General features: G+C 37.8%; 1 protein-coding gene across 1 annotated transcript in view; it reads right to left on the bottom strand.

Annotated features, from left to right (window-relative positions):
- Positions 1-27,191, bottom strand: part of LOC131034413 (uncharacterized) — a 155,514-nt gene that overhangs the window by 21,282 nt on the left and 107,041 nt on the right. The window contains exons 5-9 of the mRNA XM_057965886.2: positions 15,178-15,399; positions 13,116-13,232; positions 12,827-12,970; positions 12,460-12,561; positions 10,871-10,939 (exon numbers count right to left, since the gene is read on the bottom strand). Of these exons, the coding sequence (XP_057821869.2) occupies positions 10,871-10,939; positions 12,460-12,561; positions 12,827-12,970; positions 13,116-13,232; positions 15,178-15,399 (654 nt within the window). The remainder of the gene's footprint in view (positions 1-10,870; positions 10,940-12,459; positions 12,562-12,826; positions 12,971-13,115; positions 13,233-15,177; positions 15,400-27,191) is intronic.

Genomic DNA, 27,191 nt, shown 5'->3' with positions numbered 1-27,191 from the left:
TTTTTGATTTAATCATTAATGCGTTGGATTTCAAGCTGCATTCAAACCGTTTTGTGCGCATTTTGGGGAATCGATTTGCAAAAACGCCCTAAAAACCAGTCACGTTTTTTGCAAGTTTCGCACCTTTTTCGTTCAAGGTATGCTTTCAATTCTAAATCATTTTTGCTTTCTCTTGTATGTAATGATGAATCGAATCATTTTTGAATTACTTCCTCGGCATTTTTCATGGCGTTTTTATAGCGAATCGGTTTTTCTTTGGTCACCATGCGTGGCTAAGTTTCTTCCTTTGTTTAATTTCTATTTAAAGGGTTTCATCTTCTATGTTTGGTTGACTCCACAAGCTTGGATCTCTCCTCATCTTTGCAAGGTAATTTTTATTTTTATATTTCTCTTTTGTTTCTTTCCTTGCAATTTCATTGTTTAAGTTTTGGTTTTTGTTCATGTTCGTATTGGGTTTATGAGAGGAAATTCCCCATTTTACAAAGGAATTTGTAAAGAAAAAGTTGTTCTTCCCCATTGAAAATTCTCCTTCTTTACTTGCATTCGGGTTTTAAAACCCGATTGCAAGTAAAAGGAAAATATGTGTTCTTCCCTCTTTGGACAAAGGCTTAACCTTCTTTAGTCCAAAAATCAAGTTTCAAAACAAGAAAGATGTGTTCTTCCAAATATGTTCTTCCCAATTTGCAAAGAAATTTGCAAGTGTGAAAAGTTCTACCTCAAGATGTGTTCTTTCCTTTTTGGACAAAGACTTAACCTTCTTAGTCCAAAAATCAAGTTTCAATGATGGAAAAATCAAGTTCTTCCCAATTTCGGGTTTTGAAATCCGGATTGCAAGTCGAAAGTCCTTCCCATTTTTGGCACGACAAAGTTCCAAGTGATCTTCCCGAAATTCATTTTTACTTATCCGCTTCCAATTCCCTCATCCGTACTTATCATCTTCGTCATTTCTCGCATGCCTAAATACCTTTTTCCGTCCATTCCTTCGATTTTCAGTTTGAAAATAAGTTTGCATTTGGATTTAAAAACCCATTGCAAATGCGTTCTTCCCAATTTTCAAACTGAAAATTCATTCTCCTTCCATTTAATCATGCTTCGTGTTTCGCAAGTATAATTGCATTCGGAATTTAAAATCCGATTGCACGTTTGTACTTCCCTCTTGTGTACTTGCGAAACATTTTTCAAAACCCGAAATAAGTCAAAAGCTTATTTTTCCACCCCTTATATCTCCTCTCACAAAGCCAAAATATGAAAGTTGAACTTTCTCATTTGGAGGAGTGAAAATGTCTAAAGATACTGACTTTGATGTTGCCTTGATACTCATGGATTTACATTGCAGCATTCCCAGTTGTGCCCAGATGACAGATGTATCATCATCTCCCACTCCAAAAAAGATGAAATACAGGTATGATAAATACCAGAATGAAGTTCCGCAGTCACAGATCTCCTCCTCCCTTGATCATATCAAGGATACTGAGATAGGGCATGTTGACATGTCCGAATTCATACAAAGGATTGAAGATCCGAAGGAGGGGGATATGCAACGATTGCTGGACAGCCATATCCATCATGCCGCATCCTTTCCAGTTGCTGCCCTAGAACCAAAATTTATTCTAGCATGTGCTCATCATTTTGACAAAGAGTCACGAGTCATTAGAAATGATGATAGGGAAGTGATCATTCGCTTGGATGCAGAAGCTATAGAGAGGGTTTTTAAAATACCTTCCGAAACCATTTATATAGAGATCTCCAAGCAAAGTGCAGCTGAATAATTTGCCAAAAAGGAGAAAGACTGTAAGCGTCATATCAACAAATGGATTCATGAACCTCGCACTGCACTTACCAGATGGGCAAAGTTATATCGATCTGATTTCAAGAATGAGATCGGTGATACTATTACTCTTCTTAGCCGTATGATGGGATTGGAACATTCCAATGTTTTTGAACCTTGGATGTACCAATTTATTATGTTAGTAAGGCAGTCTCAGCACATCTGTTGGGGTGAAATCATCAGTGATGCTTTGTGTAAGCAACTTGCAGTCGTCCCTACTACCTTCACCTTCTACATGAATTCATATCTCGTGTATATTGCTGCGTCACTTAGACATTTCCCAGGTCTTTCCACCAAGGGTGACCGCATGCTTGTACCAGTTTGGGAATACTATGATCAGTTGCCTCTAAGATCAAGTAGGTCTCATTTCAGAAGGGTTCAGGACGCTTTCTTTGGTCATTATTTGTGTCAATTTGACAAGAACCTGAAGGACAAAAGAGTCTCAGATGAAGCATGGGAAAAGGTGAAAGAATATGGTTGTTTGTTTCTCCAATTTCCAACTTTTACCTACATGAGAGTTGGATGTTATGGCGGGCAGCCTTACATGCTCCCACGGTACCCAACAGATAAGATTATCCTCATGGAATTGGGAAGGCAGATCATGGCTGTACATACACACCAGTCAGTTAAGCACAAGGTTGGCATGGGTATTTCTTCCAACAACCCATTGAAGATTGGGCAATATTCTCTAATGACTTCAATCAAGGCCAGGGCTATGGAAACTGAGTTGCAGGAAATCAGACTCAAAAGATTCAAACCTAGAGCTGATTTCGATTACCGAGGCATGAAAGAGAAGATCAAGAAGACCTTCATCCATGTACACCGGATAGAAGATATTTGGGCTGATCTTCGTACCGAAAAGGAGATTCGCAAGATGGATTACTGCCGACTCACTGCAGAACAGATTGTGGATCTAAACCTCGCAAACATGCCACAAGGTATGATTGATGATGGTAACGTTCTTGATCTTGAGTTTGTCAATCAGAATGTTGATGAGGCCCCGCTTCCTTCTATCCACTGGTCCCACAAGGAAAGCACTTCTATCTTGGATAGATTTCAGTCAGTTCTTGCCAATACCAATATCTGGCTTAAGAATAATGGTGTCAAGCTCATTAAGATTAAGGTGGGGAAAGAAGATGATTCTACAGGTCCTCTTGGGCGGAAGTCTGAAATTCAACTAGACAACAAAGAAGGTGCATCCTCTTCTAGTACGAGGATTAAATTGCGGGTCAGCCGTGCGATGGTGCTTCCTCCTCAGGAAATAACAGTTCAAGGCAAGGAGAAGCCACAGTTGAAAATTCATGTGATTGATCCTGAAGCTTCAGAAGAGGAAACTCAATCTGATAATGCTCCTCAGTCACTTTCTACAGAGTCTCCACATAATTCTCTTTCTTCATTTCCTATTGAGGTACCCATGTTTCCTCCTGTGATAGATGTGAGCTCTCAATCTGCCCCTTCAGTTTCGGAATCTCCACAGAAAGTCCTCCCGCTTTCAGCAGCAGAACCATCTCAAGGCCATCCTCAGGAAAGTTTATTGAATATCTTTTCGGAAGATCCTTCATATGTACCTGTGTCTGATATTGATACTTCTATGACCTGTTTTGATGAGTTCATAACATCTTCATCATATCCTGTCGTCACTCAGCAAAGTATGGTGGCTATCCAGACGGACACTTCTCCCAAGGTCACCACTGTTATTCAAACAGAAACTGCTTCTCCCTCCATCCCACAATCAGAGTTAATGGCTTTACCTCCATGGCTCAGTTCCTTCACTGCAAAGAGGAAGAAGCAAGTGATCTCACCTGATCCCTTCGACTATCAACATTTGAAACAATCAAAACCTAAAGCTGTGAAGAAGGCAAAAATAGTTTCAAGGGTGATCGTTGATGAGAACCAGATGAGAGTGGCAGAGATTGCTGAACCAATATCAGATAAACCAGTTGAAGAAATGCAAGCAGCTGATTATCGGATCACCAAAGTTCAACTGGGTAAACAGACTCATGAGGTTGTCAAGCACGATGCTCAACAAACAGTGGCTACATTGGTGCAACGATATGATGAGGTGTTGACCAAGAAAGATCAGCTAGAAGTAGAGAATCAAAGACTCATGGCAGCTATCCAAAGTATTACTCAACCTTCAAGTGGAGAAGGCCAAGTACCTATTTCTTCCAGGGTCAGTGAACCAATCCAAGGTATCGAGAGAGCCGCCCAAAAGGTTCAAACCTTAGACACCTGGGTTGATCAACTGCATGACTTATGCTCACAAGTCATAAGACAGGTATTTGAAATGATGGTTAAATTGGAGATCATTGAAGATAAGTTGAATCAAATCTTGACTGCTTTCAAGCTAAATTTGGAGAAGGTTGAGGGAAATTTAGTTTCTTGGCGAAAGATGCCTCAATATCAGTTGAGCGTTCTTCAAGTGCATGATGTGATTCCTTCCAGAGTCATGTACATTGAATATGAGGAACTCCTGGAGAACAAATCTCTTGTTCTCAAATCACTCATTGAAGAAATTGATGAAACCTTAAAGTTGCGTGAAGCAGTCTTTCAAGATGTAACCTCCCATTGCAAAAAGGCATCCTGCGACATTTTCAATCAGAATGATGAGCTGCTGCCCGAGGAAGAAGTTCTTGCAGACCTGCAACTCAAGATTCATGATGAATGGAGAAGTGATCAATTCTCAGTCGCTTCCATTCAAATATTGATCAAGTATCAAACTAAGTTGCAGGAAATTCAGTCAGCATTGGAAAAAGGGAATTCCACGCTATGCCAATGCCATGATGTCATCGTAAAAACTAGGGTGGTGGCTATGAACACTCATGAACTAGATCCTGATGAATTGCAGAAAGTTATTCAGAAGTTCGATTTATTCGTATCTTCAAGAGTTGCAACTTAAGTGTTTTTAACAGTTGTAAATTTTTAAATAATTGTAATTTCAGAATTGTAGTTTCCCTTTCGGCAAGTTGTCATCACTTGCATTTTTGTAATTACTTGTAAGGCAACTACAAGTTGTGTCCAATTAGGACTGTAGTTGGAATAAGTCTTAGTTAGTTAATGAAGTCATAATTAGCTGTTGAATAGGTCTTGGTGGTTGAGGGAATTTCTCAAGTTAGTTAGGATCCTCCCATCTTTTTCTGAAGGCTCCTCTCCTATAAATAGAAGAGAGGGTCCTTTGTAATTTTTATCTTTTGGAAAAGCAAGCAAAAACTCTGCCAAATTTACAGCAAGAAGTCTTTGAACTTATGTATGTGAATTGAAGGTTTTGAAGAATAAGAAAGAAGGATTACTCAAGTTTTGAGTCTTTGAGCTACATGTTTGAGTTTGAATCTTTTATTTCTTCTATGCCAAGTGTTCTTAAAGGAGCTTAGTCCAATCTGATTTGAAGTCTTTGAGCTGCAAGTAGAGAAGATTAATTAAAATAGGAAAATCTCTAGAAGGAGCAGCAAGTCTTTGAGCTTGCGTCTATTCTTGAGGAAAAGTTACTGTTTGATAAGAAATATCAGCAAGTCTTTGAGCTTGCATTAGTTCTTGTCTTTGTGTTAAAAGAATAAGTTATTCCAGTCTTTGAGCTGTTGTTGTTTATTCATTGTAAAATTTAGTATAGAAAAGGGTAGATAGGACTTCCAATAGTCAAGTCTTTGAGCTTGATATTGCTGTCCCGTCCCGAAGGAAGTGACGGAAGTCTTTGCGCTTTCAGGAAACTTCATTTCCTTTCTCTTATTTCACTTTAAAGTGGTTACTATTGTTATTCAATCGCTATCCTTTTCTGTGAAGAGAAAAGGATATTGTCTTTCTTGAAAAAAGAGGAAAGATTGCTGTCCCATCCCATTTTACTTTCCAAGTTGTAGTTAGATAGGGGGAGCCTTCCCTTAATTAGGAGAGTTTTTACTCGTGTGCTGTGGTTGAAACCACAATTTTGTATATTTCCCCAAGTGTACAAAATTTTCAACCAACACTAAGTTTGATAGATTGAAAACCGATTGCATTCAATAGGAATCTCGGCTTGTCACAAGAGGAATAAAAAAAAACAATGGTAATGAGGACATTCAAGTTCTAAACTCTAATTCCCACAAACAAGGAAAGAAGAACTTTAAGAGAAAGAGGGACAACGACTCAAATGGAAAGGGGTCTTCAAAGAAGAAGAGAAACATTTCTGAAGTACAGTGTTTCAGATGTGACCAATATGGGCACTATGCAATGAAGTGCCCAGACGGGATCAAGCAATAGGCTTCAATAGTAGAAGTTAAGAAAGGGAGTGATTCCGATAAACTAGTCTTCTACTCAACCCTCTCTAGTCAAGTCACCTCCAGTTCCAACACATGGGTGATTGACAACGGAGCATCTCAACACATCACTGGATTCCGTGAGCACCTAGATACACTTGTGGAAAATTCAAATGAAGAAGTGACAATTGGTGATGACTCAAATTATCCAGTTATGGGAATAGGAACCTGCAATATCAACCTAAAGTTAGGCATATCCCTAAAGTTGACTGGAGTTCTATTTGTACCTGGTATAAAGAGAAACCTTGTCTCAGTTTCTGCACTTGAAGATAAGGGTTACAGATTAACCTTTATGGAAGGAAAGGTACTTGCTTGGCCAAAGAACTCCACCATCAAGAAAGCCCACACCATTGGAATAAGACAAGGGAGCCTCTACAAACTTTGCACCACTCCACCTCAAGCCTTGATTCATGAGACTCCAGATTCGAATGAACTTTGGCACAGAAGATTAGGGCACCTTCATTTCCATGCCCTACCTAAGATAGAGAAAATGGTGATTGGCTTACCCAAGCTAAGTCACAGTTCTGAAGGAGCCTGCAAGGGGTGTGCCTTGTGAAAGAATACTAAAGGGTCTTTCAATTCTAGCAACAGTAAATCCAAAAATGTATTAGAATTAGTTCATTCTGATTTATGTGGACCCATGTCTGTACCCTTAGGGGGATTTTTATATTATGTATTATTTGTAGATGATTATTCTAGGAATACCTGGATATATTTTCTAAGGTACAAAGAGTCTAAAGAAATCCTTTCTAAATTTAAGGAATTCAAAGCTCTTGCAGAAAACATGACAGGTAAGAAAATCATAACCTTAAGAACAAACAATGGGGGGGAATACACTTCTGATATGTTTAAAGATTATTGTATAAATGCTGGGATTAAGAGGGAGTTAATTGTACCTTATAACCCACAACAAAATGGGGTAGCTGAAAGAAAGAATAGGACTATAGTAGAAGCTGCTAGGGCTATGTTGTTTGACCAAAATATAGAAACCTCATTTTGGTTTGACCAAAATATAGAAACCTCATTTTGGGTTGACCAAAATATAGAAACCTCATTTTGGGTTGAAGCATCTAAGACAGTTGTGTACATTCAAAATAGATGTCCTCATTCTCTTCTTGATAATAAAACCCTTGAAGAAGCCTTTACTGGTAACAAACCTGACATAAGTCATCTCCGGATCTTTGGGTGTCCAGTCTATATTCATGTTCCCAAAGAAAAGAGATCAAAGTTAGAACCTTCTGGAAAGAAAGGGGTATTTGTTGGATACAGTGAAACCTCTAAGGCTTACAAAGTATAAATACTTGGACAAAGGCAAATTGAACTAAGCAGAGATGTCATCTTTGAAGAAGACATAGCATTCAGGAGGTCCAAAAGCTCTAATGAATTAGAACACCAAGATCCTCCTACAAGCATGGATGAGAATCCCACCCTTGAGATTCAGAGGGAGACCCCTGAAAACGCTGAGCATGAAGTTCAAGACTTACCTTTAGAAGAACATTATCCTGAAACTAGGAAGAGACCACTTTGGGCTAAAAAGATGCTTCAAGAAGCTGAAAATTATGCGGCACCAAAGGGGACCTTCAGAGAAAATAAGAGACCTAACCTATTTTCCACTTCTGCTGCCTTGATGAGTGAGACAATTGATGCAGAACCTTTCTGTGTTGGAGATGCTCTCAAGCATCAAGTTTGGAGAGATGCTATGTCAGAAGAGTATCAGTCAATTCTGAAAAATGATGTCTGGGATATTGTGCCTAGGCCTAAAGGCAAATCAGTGGTATCCTCTAAATGGCTCTTCAAAATCAAACATGCAGCAGATGGCAACATTGAGAAGCACAAAGCAAGGTTTGTTGCCAGAGGTTTCTCACAGAAAGAAGGTATTGACTATGAAGAGACATTTACTCCCGTTGCCAAATACACTTTTGTCTGAGCACTTTTGGCTATTGCAGCATCTAAAGGATGTAAAGTCCATCAAATGGATGTTAAGACTATTTTTTTGAATGGTAAGATTGAAGAAGTTCATTTGGAGCAACCTGAAGGTTTTGTGATTCATAAGGCTGAATCACATGTCTGCAGATTAAAGAAAGCCCTATATGGACTGAAACAGGCCCCCAGAGCATGGTATGAAAGAATTGATCATTATCTCTTGGAATTAGGGTTTTCCAAGAATGAAGTAGATCCAAATCTCTACTACAAGGTAATCAATGGTGAATTATTAATTCTTATTCTTTATGTTGATGATCTACTAATCACAAGAGAGGATAATCGTATTTCTCAGTGTAAGAAAGAATTAGCCTCTAAGTTTGATATGAAGGATTTAGGAATTCTTCACTACTTCCTTGGATTGGAAGTTTGGTAGCAGGCAGATGGTATGATCCTTAATCAAGGAAAATACACCATTGATATACTCAAGAGATTTGGAATGATGGATTGCAGATCTATGACCACACCTATGGAGACAAATCTGCACAAGCTAAAGGAAGCAACTATAGAATCAGAGTTTGCAGATCCTACCCTCTACAAATAGATTATTGGATCTCTGATGTATTTGGTAAACACAAGACCTGATATATGTTATGCTGTTAATACACTAAGTCAGTTCATGTGTGAACCTAGGGAAATACATCTTGTTGTTGCAAAGCATATTCTGAGATATCTTCGAGGAACTATTGGTTTTGGTCTGAAATATAAACATGTAGACCTTGGCCTACATGGATTCACTGATTTTGATTGGGTTGGAAGCGTAGTTGACAGGAAAAGCACATCAGGATGTTGCTTCAGTTTAGGATCAGGAATGATCTCATGGATATGTAGAAAACAGTCTTCAGTTGCTCAGAGTTCTACAGAAGCTGAATACATTGCAGCCTCCATGGGAGCAAAAGAAGCAGTATGGCTCCGGAAATTGCTTGTAGGACTGTTTGGTCAGCCCTTAAATCCTATTGTCATCTATTATGACAATCAGAGTTCCATCAAGCTTTCAATGAATCCAGTATTTCATGATAGGTCTAAACACATTGAGATTCCTTATCATTATGTTCGAGATATGGTGGAAAGGAATGTGATCCGACTGAATTATATTAGTACAGGTGATCAGATTGCAGACATTCTTACCAAGCCTCTCTCCAGGATCAGGATTGAACACTTTAGAGATAAACTTGGTATGGTTGAAAATGTTATTTTGAGATAGAGTCTCATTTATTCTGATATACTAATATATTTAAGATGTTTAATGTGTAAACTCTTTTATTTGTCATGTGTGTGACTCCATGACTTCATGGGCCCCCTGTGAACATTATTGAAGGGTGACGACTTTTCAATAATGAACACTTGTTTCAAATTGATATTGTAAGGTGACAATTTTACAATTATCAATTTTTCTATCTTGATGGATATCATGTGACTTGATATCTGTGGACATGTCATGATAGTATATATCTCTGAGACATTATGATAGATATCAATTGGTTGATATCATTAAATAAACCATAATTATGATAGAGATCTCCATGGTGAATATTATGGACATAATATTCGTGGACATGCCATGAATCATTATCAGTATGGTAGGCATCATGTGACTTGATGCCAGTGCACATACCTTACTTGATAACTATGAGTTATGGTGAGTATCATGAGACTTGATATTCATTCTTGAACCGTATCTCTGAATATCACTATGGTGTGATAACTCTTCTCTTCACAATCAATGGATGAATTGTGATGTTATCTCTAACATAAAATGTGTCCTCCCTAGCTAAGAGGTAGTGTTAATTCTTGTAACGTCGGTCATACAATTTCATAATTCTGATGCATGAATTGATTACATGTTAACATATATAATAATAGATAAACTATTAGTATATACGTTAACAATAAATAATAAATAAAATCAAAATCGAATTATGGTGTTTGCCACCGGTCACACCCTTTCATGTTAACGGGCTATGATTAAGCGATTCATAATTAATCGCGTTCCTCACGATCAGTCAAGCAAGCGATGATCTTAATGTTTGTTAACGTGTTGTGTTATCATGAGTGGTACGTAGGGAAGAGATGTGTCTTCCCACATGGGAAGACATATCTCTTCACTACGTATCCTCTCATTCACATATATAACATGCATACAATGAGTAGGAAGACAATACCGGAAATCGATAAGTGTTGTGCATCCTTCCATTCACACTACAACAGTTCAAATTTAATTTCAGATTATATCCCCATCTCTTCTATCCTCTTGATCACAGAATTTGAATAAACTTAACATTTAGTGGCAGCTCTTTCCATTTTTTCCTTTAACAAACCTAGTCATAAATCTTTAAAGCTACTTGTGCCCAGCTCAGCCAATGTAAAAACATAATCACCTATTGGCAATGAACCTGAATTCTTCTATAATCTAATGTTTGACATCTGTTGAAATATAATAATTTGAAAATGCTTCACGTAGGATGCAAGTGTGTTCTTGCCCCAGCTAAAAGAAACCAAGCTGTGATGATTATATAATTATGAGCTCACACAAAGTATCTTGATATAAGGAAAACTATGTTCCAATAATAAGATTCTATGCACTATTTAAAACTAAATTCAAATGGCAAACAATTTAGGGGAATCCCGCAGGAATTTGAAGTTGAGCCTTGATCTGCTGGACAATGTCCAAAAGATCCTTTTCCAAGAATTAATTTACCTATTGTTTCATATAAATATTGAGAAGTTATTTAAAAATAAAAGCAACATGCAGATAAAATAGTGCAAAAAAACTCACTGTTTGAATAGGCTCTGCAAGAACCTCCCAAGCTTGATCCAAATCTCTATTTATAATGAGTTCGTTAACCTGCAATTATGCATCAGACGAAAAAGATGAAATTCTAATTGAATTAAAAAACATCAGAGACAGTAGAACTACTAGAATGGGGAGTTGACAGAATGAAAATTCCTAGCAATTAAAACCCCACATATTTGTACATTGACTAACAAAAACTAAGAATCTGTCATGCATACTGGAACAGCAGATTTGTATACTGATTATTAAAATGTCAAAAACAAAAGTATAATCTGTCAAGCATGCTGGAGGAAAGAAAACAAACAGCCACATACATTAATAATCCAATTCGCTGTACTCTCTTACAAATGAGTCTCTGTTGAACTTCCTTACACATGTCAACAATTTACCAGAAAAATATACATACATCTGATCCTATAACAAGTTTGTGGAAACCCTTATGATGGCAATGAAAAAGGAATTTAATCTGCACGACCTTGTGAAACATGTCAGGGAAATAACAATACACTCTTAAACACAATCCCAAGATCTACTAAGTAATACAAAGTTGCTAACTCGGCAACTCAGCTCCGACCGATTTCTTTCACAGTCAGCTATTTTCATTGAGCTCCTTCGACTTTCTCCAACTTTTTGTAGTTACTGCAATGTTGATGGGAACTTCTCAACCTTTGTCCAGGTGTGGTTGATGAAGCCTTCAAATGCCTCCAATTCAATGTGATGTTCTTCCCCATGTTTCAGTCAAAATGGTATGGACCTTGAGTGCAAAGTTACAAACAGAAATTTTACAAAAAAAGTTTGACCAGAAGCACCAGTCTGCCTCATATGGCTCTTTCTGACTGCAAAAGTCTTATTATCAGTAAATGAATTTTGTTAATATCTATTCACAAATGCTTATCTACTCTCTGCATTCAGACATTTTCTTCTGTTTTCTTTCTTAGTAGTTCCCATTAGCTTGATATGTTGCATGTGCAACAATAATTTAAAAAACTACCTATCAAATATTGTAAGCCTTGTGCATCACACATTTGAGAATTTGGACCAAAATAGACATGATAAAGTTCATATTATCAGAGATTGAATATCCATGCAGAATCAAACACAAAATTGGTTTTGCCAAAGCAGCTAAATCATGCATAAAGTAAAAGGTCTGAATTTATATATTCCTCACCCAACAATCCATGTAAAAAGTTTGACCAGAAGCACCAGTCTGCCTCTTATGCTCTTAGTGACTGCAAAAGTCTTATTATCAGTAAAAGAATTTTGTTAATATCTATTCACAAATGCTTAGCTACTCTCTGTATTCAGACATTTTCTTCTGTTTTGTTTCTTAGCAGTTCCCATTAGCTTGATATGTTGCATGTCCAACAATAACTCAAAAAATTACCTATCAAATTGTAAGCCTTGTGCATCACACATTTGAGAATTTGGACCAAAATAGACATGATAAAGTTCATATTATCAGAGATTGAATATCCATGCAGAATCGAACACAAAATTGGTTTTGCCAAAGCAGCTACATCATGCATAAAGTAAATGGTCTGAATTTATATATTCCTCATGTAGATACTTGCCTCTAGTTTACTAATCCCTTTCAGTGTGCTTTTGTATGCAAGAAGAGAATATCCCAACGCTACACCAAGATTGCGGAGAACGGTTGAGTCAGTCAAGTCACGCTACAACATATAAAATTAGTAAAGAAGTGTGAGTTTAAGCAAAATATGTGATTCTAACTGACATGCACTAAAGACTCAAATGTAAATGAAAGCAAGACAAAGAACCTTCTACAATCTTACATGCAAGCTTAAAATAAATAACATAATTAGAACATTGGAAGAAATCTTGGAACATATTTGCACTAATAAAATTTTACTTCCCAACTTTCTGTAATTACGAACATTTTAGCATAAAACAAATCAGAACTACAAAACCAAACTATACCTGCCAGCGTGAAATAGGAAGCTTTGAGCTGAGGTGACCTGAGATTTCATTAGCTAGTCCAAGATTACCCTCACTGTTCTCAAAGTCAATTGGATTGACCTTATGAGGCATGGTTGAAGATCCTATCTCACCAGCTTTCACTTGCTACAAAAAAACATAAAATCACCAACAAAATTCAAAAGTTGGCTTTCACATGAAGATATTTTTCAATATGGAAATGATTTAATAATGAAAATTTAGGGTTCAACCAGCAACAGTTTGAAACTGAAGTTTGAATTGCTGACTGTACCTGTCTGAAGTAACCCAAGGATATGTAACCCCATACATCTCTATCAAAATCAATTAAAATGTTGTTAAACAGCACAATTGCATTGCAAAGCCTTGCAATATAATCATGAGGTTCAATCTGTAAAATGAGACAATATAACATCAGACAATGAAACCTTATAAATTACTAATAACATTAAATAACTATAATATATACCAATAACATTGATCTTTCAAAAATAAGAAAAAGCATGGGTTTTTCAACAGCAAGAAAGAAGACAAATAATTTATATCAGATGAGATCCAAAGACTGTTGGATTAATTTTAGGACAATTATCTAATTATTTATTAATTAGGTCCTTTTATTACTTTTTCATTTAAGCTAAACTTAGGTGCTTTTATTATCTAGAGTTTGCTTTTCTATCTTTAGTTCTAGATGTTTTTGAGCTTAATTTAGCTCCTACTTTGCATTGCTTTAGTTCTCTTAATTTAGCGTTAGGGTTTGCAACTAGGTTTCATTCATCCTTTCTAAGGATTCATTCATTCATTGTAATTGTATCTCCAATTCTTTTGTGCAATAATACAGAATTCTCTGGTTGTTATAGAGCAGACAATCTTTGCTTGACTCTTTTGTGTGATAGGTGTTTTGCTTGCATATGATTCTTGGCTCTTGTGGTTTATTATCAACTTCTACATGTTATCATAGCTTCAGATCTGTCAAGTTCATGTTTACATGCTTGAGGGATCCAACCTGAGGTGAACTTTTTGTGCACATAGGGCTCAAACGGAGGTTGCCATCGCGTCCATAGCGTTGAAAAACCTTAAGATCAACTATCGTTTCATCAAAATTGGAGCAGTTGAAAAATTGGGTCAAATTGATTGAGGGCACAAAAATCGAGGCAAAATCTAGAGGTAGCCAAAAAATCTGGGCACTTTGATGCAAAACAGAGGTCACCATCCCGCTTAGAAGGCCAAAGAACCCTAAAATCACCTATCAAATCATAGAAATGGAGTAAATGAAAATTTTTGAAAATATTTTTTATTTGACACGAGGGTCCGTACGACCATACGGATCCCATACCAGCGGCATCTCCTTTTCACAAGTGGCATCAAAATTCGCAGGTCTACAATAAATAAAAAATTGTCTTTGCATAGTACGTTTTAAGAAGGGGGCAAATTTTTTAACAAGCAAGGTTTAAAAAGGAGATCAAAAACTTTATTAAAAAGTCAACCAAGTACATCAGACCAGCCATACCAAACCAAGGGAAAAAAATCACCATACCAAAAAACTAGAACCCTATACCCAACCCCATACCCAAACTAGCAACTTAGGTATTTATAAATGCCCACAGTTTGATATTATCAATATGCAATTGATGGATGTTGACCATACTGGTATAATGACAAAGTGGGGAAAGATCTATTAATAACACAAAGCAGCATCTAAAAGTATAACTAACAAAGTGCTAGCCCCTGTATAACTCATTTAGTCAGAGAGTCACAGCTCCAACCCAAATATTATGTAAAGGTACAGAACTAGGTCCAAGCCAATTAAAATGCATTCTGCTATCAGTGAAGAGTGACATATCAACTATTTCTGGAAAAGAAAAGACTTGACTGTTCACACAATGGAAGAATTTTAAAAGTAAGAATCAAATGCATATGCCTGTTATGCAGTACAAAGCATACATCAATATAAATGCATTCCAACTGCTTCAATACATCCTCAACTTACCCCATGCATGTTGATCATTTAAGTTCAAGACACTTACACACTTAAAAATTTGAACAAAATAATTTTAGAGAAAATTTCATATGTTTACTCTGGGAAAAGTCACTGCAAAGCATTAACAATTATTATGAAAATAGAATCTCAATCACTAAAGTACTGTTTGAAGGGAGATCCATCCCTATATGTAGCTGATCTATAATGTGCTTTCCGCTACAGACATCCAGAATGCAATTACATACTCTACACGGAGGCCCTAAAGACAGACTTACTGAACAAAATTGACATAAAAAATTATTTAACTGTGAGATAAATTTCTTTAGAATAATTATGGTAACGGATTACTCAAAGTCACCTGTGTTACCAATGGATTGAAGCTTATTCCAAGAGAAGTCACAAAATCCTCAGCAACATTGTGCCAATTAATGTCTGGGTATGCTACAAGATGAGCATTGTAGTTCCCAACAGCACCAGCCATTTTTCCTAGTAATCTCACTCTAGAGACTTCTTGCCGCTGCTCACGTAATCTGAAGCAAAAGACTGCCATCTCCTTTCCTAGAGTAGTTGGTGAAGCTGTCTGTATGAGCTCAGAAAAAACAAAGAATCAGGCCAGATTGCATTGATAATGTTCATTTATGGCATTTAGACAAAACAAAAAGTTAAATTTATGGGAAAAGCAATCAACCATTGATTCCAATGATATGCTATCATAAGGCAGAAATTTCATGGACAGATTAAGAAATTTATGTGCAATTCACTTGCTATTCTAAAGCCTGGGCTGGGAATAAATCAGTGTTGTTATTTCAAAAAGCTAAAAATGAAAATGCTACCAATCCTCGCATATCTCTTTTCCTCATTTAAAATAAAAATGCAGAGACCGAGCCGATTCATCCCAACTTGTCTGATTTGATTCTTTAACATGGAATAATATACCAAGATTACATCGTTCCTTAGCATATTGGTCCCATTCTATATTTATTACGTGGAACTTTATCAAGTTGCTTTTTGAATTGCACCTTAACAAGGAAAAAATGTTGAAAGTATATTAGGCTACATCATGGTCACAGCCCTCGGTGAAGTATCCTTGCCTTTTAAAAAGGATTATACAAGCTTGAATCATAGAACTATAGAACATGACAAACTAACTAAGCAAAAACCCCTTTTCTCAAACACACAATTGATAACATTTACTGGAATGTCATGTGCACCTATCAATAAGTTTTTGTAAGTTCACGTTAATGACTTCTGCCTTTAACTTTTTATGACTGCATTCCCCTTATTATGGACCCATAACATTTTTCACAAACCACTAAGTCGCTTGTAGACGTAGTAGCAATAAGTTGAAAATGTTTAATGTAACCTCCTTTCCTGTGTTTGAAAATGCCTTGATAAATGGTCACTCAATTATACTGTAACTACTTACACCAATTCAACCAATAGCTTTCTCACCCAAGCTCTGGGAACAAATAGTTCTTTTGTTCATCTTAGGTTTAAGATGCACTGTTATGTATATAGCACCAAATTCACAGGTGAGATGAAGTAATTTATGAAGGTGTTCAGGCATGAATAACACGACTGTGCAATTAGTGGCAGAGAGATAACTAATTTTGGAAGACATTGTATATTGACTCCAATGGTATTTGGGACTTGAGCACACATCAATCAAATAATTGCTGACTTGTATATCTGTAGATGTTCCCTCTTGTCATAACCTGGACTTGACTTCAAACGAAACTTGAAAACCAATTGGGGGTATACATGCAAGAGAATTCTAGTCAGCATTCCAAATATTATTTACAAGTAAATGTTCCAATATCTTTACTCTTTTTTCCCTCTGTCTATCATTATCGTATTTTATCCTTATTTGATCTTATTCATCCTATGTCATTATAGAAAATGATTGTGACTAAAAGTACAGTTTGTGTTCAAATTAAGCATATAAAACCTTGGGCTCATTAAAGTTGATGCAAGATGTTTACATCAAAACAATCCATAAACTGTGTCTATTGGAAGGGAGCATTGATATTGATATCCAAGATACCATAGCCAAAAAGTGGCACTCGTTTCGTTCTTGTGCAAAAATCACATGTGCCTCCATTGTGACATAGTGGTTGGAATATCCTCATAGTGAAAGATATGTCAAATGCTTAAATTAATTGCATTCAACAAGGGATGTTCACTCTCACATTCTCTTCAGGGAATATACTTTAGCGCAACAATAATATTACATTTTTTCTAATCCAGGTAGAAGAACAATGGATTCAGAAGTACCTTGGAATGACACAGTGTTGTAAATTACAATTTATTATAGTATGAAATATAGCAATCTAGTTTTTCCCTTTGTTCCAAGGGTGACTTATTCATCTTCACATGTTCAACGTTTCCTTTCACCTGTCCACTAAGCCAAGTAAATCAGAGATAACATTACATTAGAGATAACTGACATATAGAATTTATAATAATTAAATATTACAAGTTTAATATTGAAAATCAATAAAAGCACACTGTTATTGTCACCATCTCCATGAAATTTTTAATTATTTCTTTTGATGCTAACTCTTGAGACTGGTACTAATTAGAAAACTGCAGGAGAAATCAAAAAATATAAAATAAAATTTGAAATCTGTTTGTCTTGTTTTTTAGTTTTAACTCAATTTCTTGAAACACACACCAAATCTGAAAGAATTCAAATGGAGCTGTATTACAGTTCGAAATAACATTTGTAAGCAATATATAAGATGAAAACACTTCCCAAAAAAGGTATAGGTGACATCTTAGGCCCAATCCAAGAGTAGTGTAGATGCTGCACTTGGCTACAAGCAATCCTTTCATAGGTTCCCATTCAATATGCTTCCAGCACAAGATCAACCCTTTCACATGAGACTTGAAGGTCTTTTATAACTCCCGCAGGCCTAAAGGTCTGTTTTGTCAAATAAATCTTATGATAGCATTACATTAGAGATAACTGCCATACAAAATTTTAATAATTGAATATCACAAATGTTATATTGGAAATCAATAAATAAAAGTGTAATCTTACCATCTTCATGTCATTTTTAACTATATGCTATGATCCTAAAGCTGGAGACTGATACTAATTGTTGGTGAGCACAGGCTGCACTGCCTAGCAAGTTTCCCTCTAAGGTCCTTTTCACACTTGTCTACTTAAATTTGCTTAGGGCATTCTTAGGAATTTTCCTTTTATGTTTCAAGTCATAAGATTAAGAGACATCCCATAATTTTAAGTTGTCCTATGTCTCACCCTTGCCTGTATATACAAGGGTTTCTCATTGTAATATATCATGCAGTAATATTGTATATTTGCATCCTTTAATAGAATAGAATTATTTTGTCATGTTGGGCCTCTTGTACTTTCATTGAAGTTCCTTGACCTTGGTGCGTATCTCCATAGCCAAATCTTACATGATATAAAGCATTCTATACCAGCTCTTACATGGTATCATAGCTTGGAAGATTGCTTCATGTTAGTCCTTTGAGAGATCACGATGGCAGATCTTGGATTTTTTTGAAAAGATGATTATGATCTTTTCTTGCATGGAATGACAACTTGAAGAATAAAAACAAAATTTGATTTCTAAATGAAATCACTCAGCCAGCCAGGAGGGCTTTTGTCCCCTAAACTAGATTCAGCAAAGGGTTTTCGTCCTTGGGCAAATAGGGAGAACTCACGTTCTTTCACCAAACCAAATGAAATGAATAAGCAATAACCTTTCTTTTTTAGAACAAACCTCCTTTTATAAACTTTTGGAAAAAAGTTTGTTTTTTTTGCTTTTCCAAAAAAGACAGCTATTTTGTTTTCTATTGCTTTTTGAAAAGGCAATTTTTTTGTTTTCCATTAGTTTTTCAAAAAGTGTTTTTTGCTTCTTCATTGCTTTTTTTGAAAAAACAATTTTCCTTAAAAAATATAAGGTGTCCTTATGACCGCTTTTCAGCACCTAGAACCTTGTAAAACTTTATGTACATACTTAAACACCTTTTTAAATAATTAAATATAAGTTGTCATTTAATTTTACTTTTTGTAGACAATTTAAGTAACGTTTCTTTTTTAAACCATCCCAAGGTTTTACAGAAAATATTAAAATAAGCCAAATATATTGTTTTGATAATTCCTAGTTTCCACCAACTCCTTAAGTGCATAAGAATTTATTCAGCACAATGTCGATGCTAAAGAAATTTGGAGTGCTCCCAGAATGTTGGATTCACATACAAAAAGTATTGTTGTGCACACTTGGCTCTGGGAACTTGTTGCCACTATTAGAATTTCTTTCCAAAAACATTTATGCTCTCCAAGAAAGTTGGAATTTCCAAAAATGTGGGAATGGATCAAAAAAGGGGGCATTACATATGAGAAAAACTCCCTCATAAAACCACCCTCTATTTTAGGTCAATAGCTCATTTAGCCAACAAGTGATAGTGGTTTATAGTTATACGAATAAGCAACCACATTACCTCTCAACCACAATCAAGCATCATGAACACATCACATGGTCAACAAGGTTTGTTTTGGTGAGAAGTTTGTCCTTATTTAACAATTTGTTGGCTTAAGTTAACTCAATCACAAATGTAACTAGGTATAGAATAGGAACTTTGCTTATGCATTGTTTTGTTTTGTTTTGTTCTATTTTTTGGTGTAAGCACTGAGCTTAAAGGCATGCTTTAGTCTCATTAGTTTCATTATCTAAGAGCTGCAATTGATTTAATCAACCAACTGAAATTTGAACATTTTCCGAGTTCCATTTTCAATCAAATCTCCAAAATCAGAAGGCCTTTGATCCCAAAAATGCTTTACACTGTAAAATATCACGGTTTACGATCCGACTTTTGAAACATGAAACCTTATCTCTCTTGGGGTCTATTGTTCCCACCTATGATTGTGTAAAAACTAAATTGGTTGTGAAGTCAACAACTCCACATATATGATATATCCCTAAAGACTTTCCTACAATCCTTTGTGTCTATCTTTCCTCTTGCTCCGTTTGGAGATTTGGTTGATTCTCTTGAGCCATTTTTCTGTAACACAAATGTTTCTAGGCTAGAGTCACCATGCTTTCTTCATCATTCTAATGCTTACAAGAAGTGATGAAACATTCTGATCATGTGAAAAATGGAAATTGCATCATCTCTATAGACTACTCACATCCTAGGTCTTACAACACAATCTTTGATAAACAACAAATGCAAATAATAAAGTATGAAATTGCATAATCCTATTCATGGGTCTCATGGTTCAAATTTGGCATAGACCAATAAAAATCCACCAAAATTCCACATACAAAGGAAATATGGATGCCAAACCACACATCCGTGAAATCAGAAGTCAACTATTTGTGTAGCTTTAAGGTTTACTCACCATGAGTCTCTTCACAACTTGCCCACAATGATGAATACTTGTGCCACTTCTCTTTCATCACGGATGAAACTTTGAAGCTTATGAGAATACTTGTTGATGCTCGACAATGTGCTGCTATCATACCAAAATAAGTTTCGAAGTCTCATTCAACTATGCATTATGTGATTACCATGATTGAAAATGCATGCTACAAAGCATGCCAAGTCTTCTACAACTTCTTTTTGCATACCACAAACATTGATGCACAAAGACATGCTATATAGATAGGACAGTTGGAACCAATAATACGCATTATTGTGATGCTAAAATACATTGTACATCAATTCTGTGTTGGAAGAAGATCAATAAATCCATTCTACAATCATTGTTTAGTATAAAATAACAACAGATTGGATATGCATGGAGAGAGAGCAAACAATTTATTACATCTTTGTGATATGGAAATGTAATAACCACCCCTATTTTAAAAAAAAAAAAAATTGCCAATAAAATTCTAAACACTTCCTCATCCCATCTGGTGAAGGACGTCTCAGCCTTCACCCTAGATTTTGTGTTTGCCACTTCACATATACCTTCTCTAATTAATCTAATTACCTCATCAACACACATATGTGAGTCATTGAAAATCCTTATGTTTCTCTCTTTCCAAATATGGCAGATGAGAAGCGATGCCACAATAATACATAAATCTGACCACCGAGCATTTCGTTTTATCTTTGGCCCGCTAATCATAACCTCTAGTATATCCTCTTGGCATGGTCCATTCCAATTTAATGACGTTTGCAGCCAATCCAAACACGAGACAGCAAATGGGCATCACAATAGTAGGTGATTGATTGTTTCACTGTTTTCACAACATGGTGAACATCTTGACAGACCACAGATTCCTATCGAGGCAAGTCTCTCAATAGTTAGTATCTGTTAATGAAGCATTGCCCATAAGAAGGCCCCGGCTTTAGGCAAAAATGAAGTGGGCCAACATAAAATCGAAGGCCAATTCTGATCCACTTGGACAGCATTCTGTATTGCATACTAAGTTCTTACTAAATATTCTCTCGTCTTTGACCCACACCAAATTATCTCATCATATTGATTATTAATGAGAATCTTCCTCTGTCTTAGTTCTATTTGCAGCACTTGCCTGAGATTGTCTGGGATTGGGAGAGCATCTACATTGATCCAATCAAACTATCCACTCATCTCACTCAAAACCACAATGACATAGTCCGCCACCCTTTTACCAAATAGTGATTGTATGCTACAAACGTGACATGCCATCCCTTCTATCTCAAAATGGTTTATGACCGTTCCAAGAATCTGTCCAGAAGTTTGCTCATCTTCCATTATTAATCTCCACATCAGATGTTCAGTAATTAGTCTCTGACTCACCCACAAGAATCTCCATATTGCTGACCCACCAATGGAATTGTCAATTGTTAAGATCAGCCTAGGATCATTACAATCCATATACTTGTTTTGGAAAATTTTGCACCAAAGTTGATGAGGTTCTCTATACATTTTCCACGATATTTTTGTTCCCAGAGCCAAATTTTGTGCCTTTCATTTTTCTCAAACCAGCACCCTCAACAACTCTTGGTAGACAAGCTTTCTCCCAATGGATTAATTGTATTTTTTCTCCTCTTTCGATCCCTCCCATTAAAATTTCTTTAAGAAACTTTCCAGATTGGATTCAGTTTTGTGAGTTATATGATAGCATGACATTACATAAATAGGGACAGCTCAAAGAACAGACCTAGTCGTTGTTATACTTCCTACTAAGGAGAGCCACTTACTCCTCCAAGCTATAACTTTATTTCTATCGTTTTCCATGACCTCCTCCCAATGACTTGATCGGCATGTCCCTACAAAGAGCGGTGCTCCTAGATGCTTGGCTAAGAGAGAAGCAATAAGGAAGCCAGGATAGTTGGTGATTCTACTTTGGACACTCTTTTTTGTGTTAAAAAAGAAGATTTCAAATTTATCCTTGTTTATAGTTTGCCTTGATAAGTTTAAATATTCTTCCAAAGTGTCCTTAATTATTTCAGCCTCCTTCATGTTGATTTTGTAAGGAAAGCTCAGTGCGGAAATCGCTCTCCTAACGTCAATTCAAAGGGTAATTAAGCAAATGTGTCTTTAAATTCAAATCATAAATCATCAAGATGTGCACTAATGGATTAACAGAATAAACACACAATTATAATAGAGAAGAGACACTAGATTTACGTGGGAAAACCCTTACGGTAGAAAAACCCACCACCAAAGAAAGATTACTTTATTCACAGTAAACAATGGATTACAATAAAGTTTCTGATTCTTCCTTCATAGGTATTCGTTCTCAGAATTTCAGATCAACCTCACAAAACAGAATAGTACAGTCATTCGATCAACGAGATCATCCTACATCACAATACACATTGAGTTCATATCGATCAACAAGTACAGTTCAACTATCTATTCAACTGTCTGGGAGCTCAACAGTCAACCATTCTGTGTTCACGGGTCACGGGATCAACCGTTTGTTCAACTACCGGGGAACCCAACTGTTGATCACTCTGTGTTCATGGGATTACATTATCCCACATTCATTCAGATCACGAATCGTTAGTCATTAAAATACAAAAGCTCAACTCTTTTAACCGTCCACGAGGCAACCTTTTGACTGCTGACCCGTTTGAACACCCGTGACCTCCAAACACCCATCAGCATAACTCCCATGAACTTAGACTAACAGGAAACCATCAGCCTATGACCCCTCGCATCGGCATAGTACACTCCGACAACCCAAGTCACACCGACATGACCTCCATCGGCCACCAACATGATCATCACCGACCTAACTTCGTGCATCGACCTAACACTCTCCAACCAGCCAAGTCTTACTGACATGATCCTTGCATCGGCATAACTCTCTCCGATCAGCCAAGTGACACCAACATGATCTCCATCGGCCTGATTCTTGGCATCGGCATAACATACTCCGACCACTCAAGTCACACCAACATGATCCTTGCATCGACATAACTCTCTCCGATCAGCCAAGTGACATCGACATGATCTCCATCGGCCTAACTCTTGGCATCGGCATAACACTCTCCGACCAGTCAAGTCACACTGACATGATCCTTGCATCGGCATAACTCTCTCCGACCATCCAGGTTGCACCAACATGATCATCATCGGCCTGACTCTCTCCGACCAGGACAAAATGAAAAACAGTTCGAAGAGAAATGTCAAGACTAGAACAAAGTTGATAAAGTCAAGTGAATTCGAGGCAGTAAATCCAACAAACTCCCACTTGACGAGGAATTCACTGGACTGCCAATCACTTTCAGACGTCACTGAGAACTATGGGTGCCAAGACCCATTGAATCTGGCTCCATTTGAAATTAGTTGTGCTCACAGGTTTTGTCAATGCATTTGCAACATTTTCTAGAGTGTTTGCCTTGTTCAGATTTACCTTTCCATCTTCCACCATGTCATGAACAAAATGATATTGCACATCAATGTGTTTTGTCCTGGCATGGAAAGTAGGATTTTTTGCCAAACAAATCACACTTTGACTGTCACAACAAATTGTAATTTTACCTGTATTAAATCCAACATCCGAACACAACTGCTTAAGCCAAATGACCTCTTGACAGGCACGAGTTGCTTGCTCATCCAGCTGATAGCACCACCATTCAACGTGAATATATATCCACTAGTGGACCTTCTCCTATCAATGTCCCCTGCCCAATCAGAATCCACATACCCACGAATATTGAGAGTCCTTTGTGAATCAACTGATTTACCATGATAACACAAAGCAAAGTCTGAAGTTCCCCTCAGATATCTGAAAACTCTCTTCATAGCATCCCAATGAGGCCTACTTGGATTTGCCATAAATCTACTAAGTACTCCCACTGCTTGGGAAATTTTTGATCTGGTACAGACCATTGCGTACATAAGACTGCCAACAACACTTGCATAAGGTAGATTCTTCATATCATCAATCTCATCTAGAGATTTGGATTGTCATTAACAGATAGTTTCGATCCCTGCACGACTGGAACTACTTGCTGCTTGCAATTAGACATATTAAATCTATCAAGAACATTAGTAATATATTTGCTTTGGCTGAGCCAAAGCTTTCTACTAGATCTGTCCCTTTTGATTTCCATTCCCAGAATGTATTTCGCTGCCCCCAAATCTTTCATTTCAAACTTCAAAGACAACTGAGATTTTAAATCTGAGATCATACCCTTATCATTGCCAATAAACAACATATCGTCTACATACAAAGCAATAATAAGTATCCGATCCCCTACAACTTTATAGTACACACAATGATCAGATTTAGACCTCACAAATCCCAAAGATAAAACATATGTATCATATTTCAGATACCACATTCTGGGAGATTGTTTCAAACCATAAAGAAACTTTTTAAGTTTACATACCAGATGTTCTTTACGTTTCTCCACAAAGTGCTTTGGCTGGGACATATAAATCTCTTCTTCAAGATCACTGTTTGTTCCTTCACGTGTCAGTTTGAATTGCACAATACAGAAATTATACACAGATAATATTCATAAAGAACAAAACATCACACAATCATATAGGCCAAAAAGATATATCTTTATTGCACTCAGTAATGGATACACAATCAACAACACTTCTTCCCGATACAAGGCCAAACTATATACTACTCGATCAGTTAGTGGGAATGCCAACTGTCGAAACTACCAATTACCTTCTGAAAAATACCCATTACATGCCAGATTATGCTAACAACTAAGCTTTTATTTAATGATGACATAATTGTCGTCTACATCAGCACCCCCCCCCCCAAGAAGACGACTTCAAAAAATGGGCTAAACAAAAAACTACTGCTAAGAGGTGGTATGAGAGGACGTCCCTGGAGCGGTGGTGGAATCTAGAGCCTAACGTTGAAGTTGTGTCGTGCGAAGTCGTAGATCACGCTCTGCCACCAGCTGACGCTCGCGGTCTTTCTTCGCCATGTGTGCTACCTCCAGTAGATCCTTGCCTTTTTGTTCCACTTAGCCTGTCAAGGCTGCCACCTTATCCTCCGGTGTTGTTATCTGAACACTCTACTCTGACACACAGGTCGCCTGGGAGGCGATTGTCTCCTCCAGCTTATCTCGGATTTGTTTCTCCATGATAGCAAGTTTTGCACGTTTGTCTAACTCTTGCTGGAGTCCAACAACCACTTCCTTCGCAGCAACCTGTTTTGCCTAGGCCTGCCTCATCTGAAAAAATAGTTCTCGATAGGAACTTTCCATACCTTAGAAGATAAGGCCCAACACCCCCTGATCCTGCATGATGTGCCCCTGTTGCCAAGTGGTGACCATCTACTCAGTCTCCGCCCCCGGCCAGCCTTGTTGGGTGAAGTGTCGCTTAAACTCCTCCTGGCACCCTCTCCTCATAAACTCCAATAGCTTCCCAGCCTCCAGAACTGCTCCTGCATCTACTCATAGAGCCATGTCGGCAATACCTCGTGCTACTTGGGTAAACCCTTCCAGCTCAGTCATGAACCGTCGAATGGACCCTATAGGATCTTGCGGATCGGACCATGAAATATGAAGGTCCATGTCTACATCATTCCCCACTGGTGGTGGCTCTGTATCGAGCAGCCTGCGGTCCCAGATTCGGTGCTCTCATCCTCCAGATGAATCATAGTGTGTATGTCCTTTTCCCGTCCCCCTGTACTGGGAGCCTGCCCAATGCTCCCGACTACTTCCTCCATGATCTGACCAACTACCATTGTGCATGGTGAAGGGGGTGGAGGTACGTGTGGTGCCAGGGCAAACTGGTCCAGCCAGTTATCCAAAAATGCGTCCACATCCGACCCGTGGCCTATCTCCTCCATCAGCAAGACGTCCAGTACACCTGGCTCCTGTACTAGCCCGCCATCTGTAGGGGTCTTCCCCTGTACGGTACCTTCGGCAACATCTTCCTTTACTACCCTGCCAATTGTAAGAGTCTTCCCACATACCGCACCTTCGGCAACATCTTCCTATACTACCCCATCAGCTGAAGGGGTCGTGGTCGTAGGTGCCTACAGGTGTACGACTCCTTCAGCCGAGTGAACCACCCCTCCAATTGCCAATGCAACTTGCGGAAGGGATACACGTACTTGTGTCGGTGGTGTCCCTTCAGATACCTTCTTGAATAGTATGCCCACAAGCATGGCTTCCCCATGGGGCGTGGCAACTGTAAGTGACTGTGGGGATACCAGGTGAGCTGAAGGGGGCAATTTCGGGGCCGCAAATTTGACCTGTGCTACCACTTTCTCTGGTGTCACCTGTTGTCGTGTGTGTACTTCCCCTTTTGTCGTGGCCCCTTCCTCGTCCTCACCTCCTCGTGCGTGGGCTTCGATGCCTTTAACCTCCTTTGAGTCACCGCTGTGAGGAGCCATCCTGAACCCTTCATCACCACTTCTGCTTTCCAAATCCTCAATTTCCTCTTCTTCGGCGTCTGTATCCTCATCTGAAGTTTCTTCTTCCTCCACCTCTTGTCTCCTTTTCTTCCTGGTCGGCTGGTTGGTCTCTCTTCTGAGGGTGTCTCAATGGACCCAATAACACATTGTTGGCTTGTTCGGCTCAACCCTATTTTGTGGCTGAAATTTACCCCACTTCTTTGAAAGTACTTGTATACGTACAACCTCCAAGAAAAGGGCAATTGCATGGTGGCACATATAGAATGTTTTATGTTCCAGTGACAGGAAGTCATGAATTTTGTCAGAAAGTAACTGCAAACAATTGCACACCTTACCCATGCTGATGTCGATCATGAGGGCTATCATCGAAATTGCAATGTCAGAAGCCCGACTTGCTCCTGTAAGCCTGTTTTTGACGAGATCCATCAGGCACCGCCAGTCTGCATTGGCAATAAAGGAATGCTTCAGTCCCTTGTTGTTGCTGCTACTCCACAAATTGTTCCATTCTACAAGGGTCAAGTTGTTGCGGCAAACCAACTTTAGCAAAAACTCTTTTCTT

Source organism: Cryptomeria japonica, chromosome 8, assembly GCF_030272615.1.
Source record: "Cryptomeria japonica chromosome 8, Sugi_1.0, whole genome shotgun sequence".
Classification (NCBI taxonomy): domain Eukaryota; kingdom Viridiplantae; phylum Streptophyta; class Pinopsida; order Cupressales; family Cupressaceae; genus Cryptomeria; species Cryptomeria japonica.
Note: the sequence above shows the minus strand (reverse complement) of the source record. Positions and strands in the feature narration are given on the sequence as shown.